The 15,231-nt window shown below is 44.2% G+C and overlaps 1 protein-coding gene across 1 annotated transcript in view; it reads right to left on the bottom strand.

The window, feature by feature from the left end:
- Positions 1–1,163: 1,163 nt before the first annotated feature.
- The window catches only part of LOC112046850 (neurogenic locus protein delta), a 48,084-nt gene continuing 34,016 nt past the window's right edge, over positions 1,164–15,231 (bottom strand). Inside the window, exons 4-7 of the mRNA XM_052888366.1 lie at positions 11,479–11,736; positions 5,731–5,791; positions 4,260–5,624; positions 1,164–3,935 (exon numbers count right to left, since the gene is read on the bottom strand). Of these exons, the coding sequence (XP_052744326.1) occupies positions 3,842–3,935; positions 4,260–5,624; positions 5,731–5,791; positions 11,479–11,736 (1,778 nt within the window). The 3' untranslated portion in view covers positions 1,164–3,841. The remainder of the gene's footprint in view (positions 3,936–4,259; positions 5,625–5,730; positions 5,792–11,478; positions 11,737–15,231) is intronic.

Raw genomic sequence — 15,231 nt, 5'->3', positions numbered from 1 at the left:
GCTGCAATGTGCTCGGTTGTTGTAGGATCTGTGGCCGGTGGGTTCGGATTGAACTGGTGTTCCATATACTCCGCCAGAATTTCCGATCTATCTTTGGCGGAGTATCTTCGTCTTCCCTCACTGTCGAGCAGCGGGTAGACGGGTGAGGTCGTTTTGGTAAGCGTCTTGCAGAGATGGTGCAGTGAAGTTTCGGACTCCGACGCCGCGTCGATTTGTTTGTCCCAGTCATCGGCGGCGTGGTTCTCCAAAGCTATCACTATCTTCTCCGCAAGGTGGTTGAGGTTGCGCTTCACTCTCGGGCAGCGAGTTCGCGCCCACAGTTTTCGTAGGGCGCGTTTGTCTTCGAACATGCGCCGAAGCGAGCTCGGCAGCAGGTCTCGACGGCCGGGGTAGCGGAGGGTCGACGTGGCTTCGTCCTTGGCGGTTTTGATGGCCTCCGTCAGGGTTTCCGTAACTCGGTCGACCTCTAGCGGGGTCGTGAAAGGGCCTGTGAGCTCTAGCTTCGACAGCGCGTCTGCATATCTCTCCCAGTCTGTTGAGGTCCTGGGGGGTCTCGGTATCGTGCAGTCGCGCTGGAGATTGAGCGTGACCATAATTGGTTGGTGTTCCATGTCGGCGTTATATATGACGTCGACACTGAGCGGGTGGTCAATCCTGTGGTGCAGCACGATGTCTAGTATGTCGGGCTGCCTGTTGGGATCTGTTGGGATGTTGCTCGGTCTACAAGATGGCGGCACTTGATTAGTTCCGATTTTGGCCACGCGCAAGCCGCAAACCTACCCTTAAAAATTCATCATCAACCCATATTCGGCTCACTGCTGAGCTCGAGTCTCCTTTCAGAATGTGAGGGCGTTAGGCCAATAGTCCACCACGCTGGTTGGAATTAAGAAAATTCTCTGGTATGCCGGTGTTTGCCTTCACCGTTACTTAGTGTCTGAATAAAGTCTAGGTAAGTTAAATAAATCCAGATTGGAGCGAAGTGGTGGGTCCAAGCAGTCACTGCAAAATATTTTACAGTGACTGCTGAAAATAATCAATTATTATCTTTTCCTCAAGGACTTCACCCCTAGGGATGTGCCTAATTTGCCTTAACTGCACCTGGAACCAGGTATTTACGGCGCTAGTAGGTATATGGTGTCTTAGCGGGATGAAAATGAAATTCATTTTTAATCTTTTGTAAACAATTGTTTATTAACATTTTATTTCTCCTTGCATCGCTGCTCATAATAATACACATTCGTCGCATACACACTGCACGCTGGCAAATAATATCACCGCAGCACATTTTACAATGACTTTTATGCTCTGATAGGATCTATGGAATAAATCTTTACATTTCCCATCTACTTATTAGGATTTTTCTTTCATTTTTCTTTTGAATCCGAAAAAATGTGAATATACTAAAATCACAAGATAAAAGAGACAATATAATAAAAATATTGTCCAATCAAAAAAATAGAATATAATTTAATATTATAATTAAAAAATCACTTGTTTCGCATGCAAAATAAACATAGAAAAATAAAAAGATAAAAAAATCATTTTTTTTAAGTTTATGATAGTCACTTACGAGAAATGGAATGATTTGAATGTTTTTTATTTCTCACGTTTCAGTATACTCACACCTAAATATAAATGCATATTCATGATCTAGTTAAAATGTGTCCACGATACATACCAAGAAGACAAAATTTCGCTTCAGTCAAGTGTAAACAGAGTTCAAAAAATAATAATTAAACAATGATTTTTCAATAAAATTAAAAAGTAATTCACGATAATTGTTTTCATCATTTATATATAAATAAATTAAAAATACTGTCATTTTATTGGTTTCGGAACGAATTATTTTATTACCGCATATTTTAATATAATTAAAAAAAATATACAAAATGTTCTCAAAAAGAAAAATGAAAGTGGGCAAACAAGCAACTGTGATCAATTTAAGTACTATATGATTGTTGTTGCTGGCAATGTTTCTTCCTTATTTCACATAATTTAATCTTACATTTTGTCATCTTACAAAAATTAAATACAAGAACATTATTATTGATCATCAGTCTATTCATAGTTTTTAATATAAATTTTACAATTTTGTCGTTTAACCCTCATTAATCTATAGAGCGCAAAAGGCAACATAAGAGGTAACACCCTACCACTTATAAAGTTAATATCTACATGTCTGCATAAACGGTAATTTACCATAAAGTCGCTTCACACGACGAGTCGACGACGGCGCGTCGCACATTCGTCCGCAAGTCAGAATATGCGAAGTGTCATGGCCGCTCGTCGGCAAAACGCAACAAATCCGTGCAATGGGCCGTTGATTCTGTATGAATGAATGAATCGCAAAATTTGTGACGTCACACATGTCTTCATTGACATCACAAATAGTGTTTCCGAGCGATCACTGACAAAGAATCAGGGCCCTGGACGCATACAAATAAATAAATTAAAACAAACTGCAATAATATCGAGTCCTATGTTGCCTGATGACACCACTGTATTGTCACAGTACTCTTACCAAAGTAATGGAGAATATACTTACAAAGCTAAAACTTAATAGGTTTTTTTTATACACAATGACTTAGGTTTCGACATTTGTTTCTTATAAGTACACAAATTATTTTTATCCTATGGTCTAATTTACGTGCGTTGTTAATTTATTGTGAGATTCGAAAGCGATTTTCATCCCCTCCACACAAATGTGAAGGGGGCAAAGATGGCGCTCGGATCGAGGAACGTGTTTTTTTTCCATAAATTTCATACATATAACAATAGTTATAAAGGCGTGAGTGCAAAAAAATCTATGACGATTTTCAAAAAAACCGGAACAAGATTTTTTACAAAGTGTTAAATTAACAATCATAATCATAGGAACAATGACAACAATTAGTCAATCACAAAATAATTAATCAATGTAAAAAAAAACAGATAAACGCTCTAAATTTGCGTTATTTTTTTTTTCAATTAGTCTAAAAAATCTTATTTAACGCACGTTTTGGTTTTCATACTGGTGCGAGTCTAAAAGAGGGACAGCGGAGTGTGAACATCATAAACCGATACTGACGACCAATTACTGCTTATCACAAAATTGTAATTCAGCATATTTAAAAAAAGAATATTAAAATATAAAAGAAAAGAAATTAAATAATACATTTAAAAATAGAAACATAAAAAAATAGAGAAGTAAAAAATTGTCTATGGTAAAAGAGTCAGTGATAGCAATAGTGGTGTCCAGTATCGGGTCCATGTCGCGGACCGCGCGGCGGACCGAGACCGCGCGCGCCGCTTCACCGTTACCTACAGAGATCGCAGACAGTGGACCGCGGTCCACTACCCCACAGCAAGCGCGGTCCTCACCCGGCACCGAACACAACCCTAACTCACAACACTAGAGTCCATTTTACGAGTGTTCAGCTCACATCAGTGAAAGGCGTACCCATTTCAAATTTCGAATCCGAATGTTTTATTCAAATTTCGAATCTATGAAACAGAATATATGCAGGTTTATTTCCCCTATATCTATGACATTGAAATCTTAACGGTTCGTTTTGCATGTGAATAATTAAGATTTTAATGTTATAGAATGGGGTTCGTTGCATACACTATGCAGTTCGGGCGACGCTTGCCGATAAAGGGTGGAAAAGCGATCCGATCGGCCATTATTATGTACAGGGCGTACGGATCGCGCTCAAATAAATATCCGAATACTTAATCTAGCCGTCTATACAGGGTCACTTTACACTTTACGCTATATGTACACGCGGCGCACAGCCAGAATCGCACGAGCGTCCGTTGTGAATAAATAATAAGTTAATGTCCATTGTCGCGTCTGTTAGCACTACACTTGCGTCGCGAACGTCGGCGGCAGGCAATGGTCGTCGAGCACGTACACCCCCCCGCCCTCCAGCGCGCGCTTCACTAGCGACGTGTCGCTGCAACAAAAAAATTATAGGTTAGACTTAGAGTATGTTTGAAAGTTTTAGTGATGATTGTTTTGGGAGAAAAGTTAATTTTACTGTGGTGGTAATTATTCGTTTGAAATATTTTTGAAAAATAAATTAATTTGAATCATAAGTATGGTTTAATGTACATTGAGGATTTCATTGATTAAAATTATACTGAATTCTAAATGACTTTTACGAGGAGCAATTTTATGATTTTGAAATCATCAAACAAATGATCGTCTCTGAACACGAGGTGTTTGGACTGCGACAGTTCAGAGACGATTGCCGTTGTGTAGATGTGGAGGCACCCACCTGTTGGCGCAGTAGGCGGAGTCGGCCGACAGCCGCGACAGGCGCGGGTCGAGCGCGGCCAGCAGGCGCGCGGCGCTCTCCGTGTTGAGCGTCTTGCGCTTGCACTCCTCGGCCGCCGCGTTGTGCGCGTTCTGGCACTCGGGCGCGGGCGCCTCGCACTTGCCCCACGTGTTGCGAATGACGCGCCCGCCGCCGCCCGCGTTCGCCGCGTTCTGCGCGCGCGCCTCCGCGTCCGCCGCGTGCGCCGCGCGCTTGCGCCGCCGCCGCACGCACGCCACGCCCGCCGCCGCCGCCAGCGCCGCCGCCGGCACGGCCGCCGACAGCGCCGCGATCAGCGCCACGTGCCGCCCGCTCAGGCTCTCCTCGGGCGCCTCGTCGCCCACCCGCCGCAGGTGCCCGCCGGCCGGCTTGGCCGCGAACTCCGCCAGCGACACGGCGCACGCCTTGCCGCCCCAGCCCGGCGCGCAGGCGCAGTGGTAGCCGTCCACGCGGTCGCGGCACGTGCCCCCGTTGCGGCACGGCGCCGACGCGCACTCGTCCACGTCCACGCTGCAGTCCTTGCCCGCGAAGCCCGGCCGGCAGCGGCACTCGTAGTCGTTGTCCAGCACCAGGCACTCGCCGCCGTTGGCGCACGGCTTGGCCAGGCACAGGTCGACGCGCGTGGCGCAGCGCGGCCCGAGGAAGCCGGGCGCGCACTGACAGCGCTGGCCGTCCACCAGGTCCACGCACGTGCCGCCGTGCTCGCACACCACGCCGGCGCAGTCGTCGATGTCGATCTCGCAGCGGTTGCCGCGGTAGCCGGGCCGGCACGCGCACTGGAAGCCGTCGCCGGCGCGCGTGCACGTGCCGTGGCGGCACGGCGCGGCGGCGCACGGGTCGGCCTCCAGTTCGCAGTCGGGCCCCGCGAAGCCGGGCGCGCAGCGGCACGCGTAGCCCGTGCCGCGCGGCTCGCACGCGCCGCCGTTGCGGCACGGCCGGTCGGCGCACGTGAGGCGGCGCGTCTCGCACTGCGCGCCGTCGTAGCCCGGCGGGCAGGCGCAGGCCAGCTCGCCGCCCTCGTCCGGCACGCAGGCGCCGCCGTTGCGGCACGGGCGCACGGCGCACGAGTGCAGCGACTTCTCGCAGTCGGGCCCGGTGTAGTCGGGCGGGCACACGCACGTGTAGCTGCCCTGGCCGGTGTTGTGGCACACGCCGCCGTTGCGGCACGGCTTGTGGTTGGTGCAGTAGTTGAGGTCCTGGTTGCAGAACAGGCCGCCCCAGCCCTCCTCGCAGATGCAGTCCCAGGGCTTGGAGCAGGTGCCGTGCACGCAGCCGGGGTGCCGCTCGCACTTGTCGCACAGCTCGCCCACCCAGCCGGAGTGGCATCTGCGACAGACAAAGGACGGTCACTCGACTGTACGCGATGACGAGCGCTGAATCGTCGGAGCGCCGAGGGCGAGCGATTAGCACAAAGGTGCGAAGTGATACTCACATGCACTCGTCGGGCTTGAGGCAGTGGCCGTGCTCCGCGTCGCAGCCGGGCAGGCATCTCGCTGCAACAAAAGAAATAGGTTCGTTAGCGCGTCTCGACAAAGCGCAGCTACACAATGGGCGCCAGCGGTGATACTAGGGCGAACGGCGAACGGTCGATAGTTCCTCAGTATACGCAATTCGCAGTTCGCGCAAAGGCAGCGGAATCCACGGAGCTTCGCAAAGGACACGGCAACAAAGAGAGAGGTTCGTTAGCGTCCCGCGTCGGGGGCGAGGTCACGCGCACCGATCATTTATCTTCGACCGTGGCGAGATCCTACACAGACTATTTCTTAAATTAATTGTTCTTTTATTTGCATGCCGACGCGTTTCCAGGACGCGGATTCATTCCAGCGCGTATCGCCGCCGGTTTCGCAATGGCACGATATTTATATTGGATTGTAAAGATTCATATTTTACACGGACGTGATGCATTGCGAGCGTAATGTGCGCGCATCGTTGGCCGCGTGATTTACGCGTCGCACTCGGCGAACCTTACCCTGTTCTGGCGGTACTGCGCAAACGCTATGCAGCGGTGCACGTATGAATGTGCGCGTGCATTGCGCCTCGAGTACAGACAAAGGCGATTACGACGAAAGGTGAAGAAGTAATGGCACGGTGCGCTTTGTAAAAAATGGTGTTTTGAAACGTTCCACGCGGCGCGGCGCCGTGTCGGTCGGGTGCGCTTGGGCAAGTTATCGGAGCGAATACGAGGGGGCAGATAGCGCGGGGAGTTTAACCGTCACTCGACCGTTACTAGTCCCCTAACTCGCTAGAAAAATACTAAGACGCCATTTTGTTCACATTAGCTATTCAATAGCAACACGCTCGCTCTCGGGTTCTAAATCGAACGAGGAAACGGCGAAGCTATATCTCTGGATTTCCGAACCGAACGCCATAAAGGAGATCAGTTCGCTCGCCGCTCCAGACGTAATATAGCTTTAAACTCCAACAAAGCCCCAAACTTAGTGGGAGCGCTCGCAAAGCCGCTTACGAATCACTCCGCCAAATTGATGGAATTATATCGTATTATTCACCACAACGATGATACGGAGATCGTAGATAAATTGAAAATATAATCCGCTTTCGCGGAGTGGGGTACTTTCGCAGGTGAAATTTGTTGTTCGGAACAATCACTTCATATTCTCATGGCCTTTTTACTGTTAAATAAAAGTTTATATGCATATAAAGAGTGGAAAAGAATGCCGGGCGCCATGATTCGGCGGATCAAAGAGTTCACTCGAGTGCCGAGGAAGATCCACTCGTGGCTCGAGTTGCCTTATCATAACCCTTGAACGGTAGGTAAAACGGGAGTCGTAAAAAATTACACTTCAAACTAATATCGGGGTAAGTGAGCGCGGGCGGAAAGTTTACTGTTCCCCGAGCTATTAATTATTATCGACGAGTATCGATTTCTAATGCCGAGGGACGTAAAACTGCGCTGTTTCCGAAGACAACGCTAAGAGTTCTTTATTTAAAGGTAATCAGCTGAAAATCGGCGCTGTATGTCTATTTTCGTACAGCACTATGCTGAGCTGGATCCTTTTTCAAGGTTGTGCCAAATATGACAATGCTTAGACTACTATTGGGTTTTGACTTGCTTAAGTAGTCTGTATCAAGCACTACAATAGTGTTAAATCTGGTACAATTTTTGAAATAAATGATTTTTCTTTTTTTCGTATTTCTTTAAGGTCAGACAACAAAAAGCGTCCTTCCTCGAGGACGATGCACGTGTTAGGGACCGAGCAAATATTTAACAGTTCCGACATCTGTTTCTATTCTAAGCGGAAATTAGGTGCGCGTGGGATTCGCATCGCACAGAAGGTAATATTCGTGAGAACTTCACTCTCGCTAACGATTAAGCGAAATTAAGCGGCCGTAAAGGGCTCCTCGCGCGATGTTTACCCTATCATTAGGAGGAAGAGGAGACGGCGCGGATAATACGGTCGGGACATGCGAATAAGTTTTCGGGATAGTTACGCTTTCCCAGAAGGCGGGATACCGTTGGGCAGATGTGAGGCGAGTCTTGACACGGTCAAGTACGAAGTTTGTTTCGACTGGTGTGGACTTCGGTTCTCGTTTAAAGGTGTTTTTGACCCGGTTCGCTGTGTATGTGTGCGCTGTGTATAGCGTTGTTTTCATTTCATTACGGCCGCGTCTCTCGCTTTTATATTTCAATAATCGTTTCCCGGGAACATGGTTTGGGCTTCCTCAAGCGGAATTACGGTGAAAGTATATTTTAGTTTATCTCTCTAGCCATTTCCCGCTCGAAAATCATCGGCATATTTGTCGACCGCAACAGTTTACTTAAAACCCAGAACATTGTGATTTCGTGGTTATCCCGTCGCGTGGTACTAGGATCGCATAGCTGTAGAGAGCAGCCCTGGCGTGTGAAAGGGACAGCGCGCTACGAGCGCGGCGGTTTCCGTCTCTTTCCGGCGTGTTTTTTTGCGGCGCCGGAGTGTGGGAACGCGAAGGCAGGTGGGGCTGCAGAGATTGCGACGCGACATCCGCCCGCCACAATGCATCTCGAGACGCACCGCTTTGTTTTACAATACGACAACCATAGATAGAGAAATAAATAGACAACTTATTAGCGTTGAAAGAAATTTTATTAAAATTTAAAAATTAAGCGTATTCGATTTTGACGTGATTGTGACATCACAGCACACTATAATGTATTTTTTTTCAGTAATATATTTTAAGCTAACTTGTTATTTATAATTCGCAACAAGTTGAGCATCTACTTTTGTGTTACACTACATTTTTTTTATTATTAAAATCATAAAAATTAATTGATAAATTGTCAAAATTGTTTGATTTGTCGGTTGTGTTCGATAAAACGGCACACATCATTTCATTCTTTTCTTTACAAAGAAAGAGTCCGCACACAATTTTTTACTTTTTGAGGGAATGCGATCTATTCGTCTATCCATTTCTCTGTCTACACGAGAACCCGATATGTTTAACATACGTTATAATGACGTTGCGACGTTTTTTGTTTGCCGGCCATCCGTTCGCCGATACATTAAAATTGCAAATGCTCCGCGGATCTGGTAAAAGTGGGTGCGATCTAATCACTCATACTAATCTCCGTAATGACGCGGCTTTCACCGCTGAGCGTGAAAGACGTGTGTAGACACTATAACAATATAATGTGTGTACAAAATAATTGTGTGTGTCTACTATGTCATATTGTGTGTGTACTATAACAAACAACTTGTTGTAATGTTATACAATTTAAACACAAGCTTATAGAAAAGTCGTATTATAGTGTTTATTGATTATAGTATAAACATTAAAAAAGCTTGGAAATTAAATGTACTACATGACTGGCTACTTATATACCTATTGTTAAATGGTGATAAACTAAAAAAAAAACCTGGTTGAGTTTGTTGTGGTAACATTATTTCAAGTTTTAGACTAATTATTATCATCATTATCTAATAATACCTAACCCGAGGTTTCGAAAGTGCTTGTAAACTAAGCCTAATTGAAATAAATTAATTTTGACTTTGATATTAAAACTAAAACAGCACCATCATTTAACCTATTTTGATGTTTCACTACAAATCCATGCATAGGAGGGGTTCTAGAGCTAAGACCCATCACGCTCCAATGGTGATAATGTTTCAAACGACCATCAGATGTTCATGATAATGCTCGGGATTCCCTAACTAAGGCACGAGGGTGTAAAACCAACTTTATAAGACAGAATTTTTAATGAATTTTTTTTGACTCGAACTCAGTACCTCGTGATTCGTATTCCACTTAGACTAACCACTGAACCAACCAGTAAAAAGAAATCCTAATGAAAAAAAAACTAAACAAAAGAAACTGTTTATTAAAGGTTTTACATAAACACTTAAGTGTTGTATTATGAAATTGGGATATTTCTATTCAAACATTTGGATAGTGGTAATAAAATGTAAGGGGTATTAATGAATGTCGCTAATAAGAAGGCAGAGGCGGTCTCTACTATGCTTTTGTTTACGGATCCGGCGGCATTCGGGACCACACGGACAGACAAAAGTCTCACGGTCCATGATAACTATGTGACAGTCGACCAAATAATAACTCCTATTGCTATTACAGATAAATATTTAAATCTAGAAGATCCAGTGGACCTAGGACTTGATTCAAAACCATATAGAAGCCTATGTGACTTTGAATTGGATTTAAGACATAATGATGAAATTAAACATCTAAAAACTGACTGAAACATGAATAAAATAACTTAAACAAATTCATAAATGAATAAAATAAAGGCACCTAAATTAAAGACTAAGAATTTTATTGAAATGAATACAATGTAGCATGACTACATAATTTCTTGAATTGTTATTATGTAAATTGATATTAAAAGTACCGTGAAGTAATGCCCTTGTAAGTATTCAAGTTTCGATTTAACGATTCATTTTGCTTTATCTAGGTCATAAGATAACTCTCTTGTTTTTATTAAAGGAAATTGTTGTTACCGAGGCAATTAAGTTGTGGTTAAAGATATTTATTTTATTATAAGAAACATAATTTCAATGAGAACAAATGAACATAAAAATCACAAGCTGAATTAAAAAAAACCGAGGAAAACTGACGACATTGATGATGAGAAATATGATTTAAAGATGAAGGTAAATATTCAACAAGTGAATTAAAAAACGCAACTAATAAAATCAAAATACTGAGAATAACATGATGATGATGATGATGAGAAATATGATTTAATTATACAAATGGGAATGAAATAAGTATTCAATATTCAGTAGCAATATAAAGATTGTAAAATAGAAATCGTTTCATTAAACGTACATATAAAATGGTTGAACTGCACAGCAACGAACGGCCAGGGCTTTAAAAGAACTGAACGGACATTAATTTTAGTGATTTAGTTTACACACCGCAATAAACTTTAATGATGGATGAAGATACACATCTAGAGTTAAATATTTGAAGCAACGACCCGACGATTATCATAAAAGCGAGCTACGGTGAATTAATTAAATTATAACAAGATGTGAAAACTTCCATTAAAACAATTACTAATAAAAATTATGATCTCAAATTTCGACAACTGAACGAATTTTAGACGACTTTAAAAACAGGAAGTGATGTAACTCTGATAAAATTTTTATAGCGTATTCTTTTGGATTCACAACAAAATCTTGAAATTTCAAGAGCGTTCCCATAGTACGAGTAACTAGAAAACTTCACTTCGGTTAATATTATAAGCGAATATCGATATTTCCATAATATTGTGCCTTGTCAGTGTACAATAGCTTAGATTTCCTATGGTTTATGCGAGGTTGGGAACCTCCCTTGACCTCGATGACTCACCATTATTCAGGCTAGAAAGTACCACACTCGCAGCGGGAAAGGTCACATGCTCAAATTAGGTTTATGAGAGGATGTTCGACCGAATTTGTCGTAACCCATTAATGAGGAAGAGTGAATTGGGGAATGCTGTTTTAATTTGACGGGGCGTTATGTCAACACGTATTACATAATGTATTAATAGGAGATGCTTCAACCTCTTTAGTCTCTCTAGTCTAGTCAACAGAGATGTCCTGGATTCGACACACAGGTTAGAATAAACCTGTACCTCTTCTAAATAAGCCCGCTTCCATCTTAGATTAGTGGTGGACTGTTTGGACTAATCAGGTGATATTGCTGTCAGGGACTAACTAGTCATGGAATAAAAAGAAATGCTTACGTTTCGAGCAGTATTGGGCGGTCCATCCAGGCTTGCAAACGATTTCGCCGGTTGGAGAACAGGTGTAGTGACCAAAGGCGTCGTCTCTCGGCCTACAGAGCACCTCACAGCCTGGCCCGTAGTAATGCGCCGCACAAGTCACTCGGTAGGAAAGCTTCAGATGCACCCCTCCCGCACCACCCCACCGCTGGTCCTCCTCGATCCACGGGCCTCCGACGTCGGCTATACTCTGCTTCGTCATCCGTGCAATGAGCGTATCTGAAATAACAACATCACGATCACAACCCAATTTCAACTTTAAAGTTTAAACAAAAAGCGGCAAGCTTCGCTAACGCTAATCGTCCGAAAAAGAGATCGAAATCTTCTAAGGATAACGACACGGCTTAATTCGATAAAGAAAATGTAATTTGTTTATCAGCGTGGGAAAGGGTATGGCAGCAAATTGACCTGTTACTGTGGGCCGTTTGACGCCCGCATTCGAACGTGAGATTTCATTGTTCCCAGCGTGAATCACTGTTTTGGTTCGTTGGCGCTCGTTTGATTGATTAAGAGTTTTAACCACATTCTTGCAACGTATGTCTCGTTACTCCCAACTAGCTGCAGTCCCAACAGAGATAAAGCTCGGAGAAGCGAGCGCAATGATACTTCAGATTACATAACTGCACGCAAAAAGTCCACCGTGGACGCTACCTGCATTGATTAAAAAAATAAACTGCCAATCCATTCATCAAAGCGATGTAAGGTTGTGAGACGAAGGCGGTGGCGCGATGGGAAACCTTAGCGTCGACCAGTTCCTTTATTTATTTCTCTTCGTGTATGCCCGCTTTTTTGTCCTTTTGCTCCGCTCGACGGTACATTCCTAAGCCGGTAATCCCGACAGCAGATAAAATTAAACCAGACGCGAAACAAAATTAAAAGGTATATAAAAACGATCGATCCCGACTAATTTCGTGGCGTATGGCATTCGATAGCGGACGATTGTTCTTCGTTATTGTGTGGGGTGTCAGCGATAAAGGATATCGAGTAATGAGACTGGGTTTATCTTCGATCGGATTCTTTGTGGTCTTTTGTTTACATATTATCTCCATAGAATAATTTAGTAGTCCCTTTCTTTTTAAAACGTCGACGGGTTCAGGCATCAGTCGGAATGCATCTTCCGTAGGAGCAATTCTGTTTTCGAATTGAATTCTTACGCAACGTGCAATGATCCGTAATGGCTGGTGAATAATCGCGATACGAATCCGGAATAACTCATAGTTTATTCGATTTAACGTAAGCCTACACCGATCGTATCTGTGCAATAAATTCTGAAGATAAAACACGTACCTACACTCGATGCTCGCCCAACGAAAATATAATAAATATCAATAAATTCAATCCGCGATCGATTCGAATAGAAAGCGTAAATCGTGTTACCGGAGAGATTTTCGCGCGTGAACTCGCAAAGCTTTTTATTGGTGCATCATATTGTAATCGTGATCTAGATACAAAATAAAAGTAACATAATACCTAATGCGGCGTTGTAAATCTTGTATGTGGTAATTTTAGATGTAATAGGATACGTTTGCAACAAAGAAGCGTTATTAAAGCGGAGTGCAGAGTTTGGAGAGAATTAGAAAAATGATGTGTGGGAACGGAGTTGCAGCGGCGTGCAATTTAGTTTGAATGTGCGCGGAGAATTATGGCAACCGTGCACTCAGGTGCACTAGGGTTGCTACAGTAATATACGATCCTTGCAATAACACTTTTAAACTGAACGCGCGAATATATTACGTCGTAAGTAAAAAATGAAGCAATATTTTTGAACGCAAAAACTTTATGGCCTAAAGTCGTTGAAAACTTAATGCATAAGATGTAATCTGTAGGCAAATTGCTCTACACTTTTTGCCTACAGATCTGATACACTACATTCGTTGCTGGAGCACAAATTACACTCATCATCCCAAAATTATTGTTGAAACGATATTAAATGAAGGTGTATCCGATCTCGTCTATTAATGTAGTTCCAATTCACAAATAAATAACACATTAAAAGCAGAACGGGGCAACAACACCGTACGTGCTGGGCCGGAGTCTCGCAGCCTGCAATTACGTTGCAGAGGTCACAGAAATAAAAGAACGAATCCACCGATACAAACAAAAGAAAGCGAAATAACAGATAATTTGGCCGAGCCTCGATATCGGAGGCGGACGATATCGATTTGGAATATTTTAAATGCGATTTTGGGGAAGACGGGGGATGGGAACACGCGAACCGGCTTCCGTTGATCATCGATCAATCAATAGGGCCACCGGATGCGCGCTCTAGTTCATTATATAGGTTGTGGATTGACGAGTCGTACTCGATCTGGTTCGGCGATGGCGTAATTACTGAGCCTGAGGCTGTATCCATGAAAACGAAATGGCCACGTCTTTGTCTTCTTGTCCTACTGGCGAATATTGATGTCTCGTATATACACCTGTCTAACCGGCCCGTTCGTCGCTGTGGGAACCGGCATCTCATCAATGGCCCGGGTACACAAACGCACTCCTTTTGTTTATAAAACTGTCCACTTCTAATACTCGACGTGTATTTCAATTTGAGTGGCTCGCTCGGCGTCACGGCTTGCACTAGATAAACAATCCGACGATTTCTCGTTAGTTGTACGTGTATTTTAAACTCTTGGTCAATTTGACAGCTAACACTCGAAAACTGTTGTTGCTCAAGATGTTTCGCACATCGACACGGTACGGCGGTCCGAGATTTTAATTTGCTATTGTTTTTTGTGTAAAGACGCATTTTCGTTCCGCGCAGAGATTCTAATGAATGCGAGGGATTGCGCAACTGCATTCGATGTTTTCTACAGTGTGCCCTTTGAGAAAGATGGACGTGAAATTCAAAATGGAAATTGAATGAAAACGAGGAAACGATTAAGTGTGTCACGTTCACAGCGTCTGCATCATAACTGGACCTCGTTTGTGGCATTAGGTAGTCGGCCCCGCGGCGACTCGCGCCGGAGCAGACGCGTAATTGGTTTACGAATCTGTTATCACCGCTCTCGTTTCACACGCCCCTGTTCTTGTTTCCACAATATGGAGGTGTAAACCGAGACAGCGCAATAATCGTAAACGGAGTGGCGACTCGATAAACAGAACGATTGTTCCACCTATTATCCGGGAGCACATGTTCTGCATCTGTCAGCGAGTTGCCCGACGCCTGTTACATCATAAATCGAGCCTTCCGGGGCGTCTTCCGTGATTTTTTACCCACTCAAGCCGTACGACGACGAAAGACGAAGTGTAAACTAAAAATCCACTTCCTCGGAGGTAAGTTTTTTAGCACCGTGTAAACAACGGCCCGTTAGCGTACCAGGTGCGAGTGGCCGCCTCGGGCGACGCACAAAAGCTTTCGTCGAAGGAACGACTGCGTCAGAATCGCAAACGAAGAGAGCCATTGTCGCGGGGCTATTTGTTTAGCTGAAGAATCCCTTTATGCGTCTCCGCTTTGTGCGTACTTATCTATGATATATGGGTTTCTTTAGACGTGCATTATTCGCGATTCTCAAACGGCTTCTCCGTGAAATCGTTAGAAAACGTTAGTAGACGCAGCTGTTTCGAATTAGAAAAATAGAATGTGATTTAATTAAACATTAGCCCATCGGTCGATAGTGAGTGAACAAACGGCGTGCATGTAACCTGTTATTATGGTTGATTAGATTTCTGTTGGTAACATTTCTCGGTAGTGAGCCGGCGCCGCCCCTCGCTCCCGCGCCA

This window comes from Bicyclus anynana, chromosome 22, assembly GCF_947172395.1.
Source record: "Bicyclus anynana chromosome 22, ilBicAnyn1.1, whole genome shotgun sequence".
In the NCBI taxonomy this organism is placed as follows: domain Eukaryota; kingdom Metazoa; phylum Arthropoda; class Insecta; order Lepidoptera; family Nymphalidae; genus Bicyclus; species Bicyclus anynana.
The sequence above is the reverse complement of the archived record's forward strand: the minus strand, read 5'-3'. Positions and strand labels throughout refer to the sequence as shown.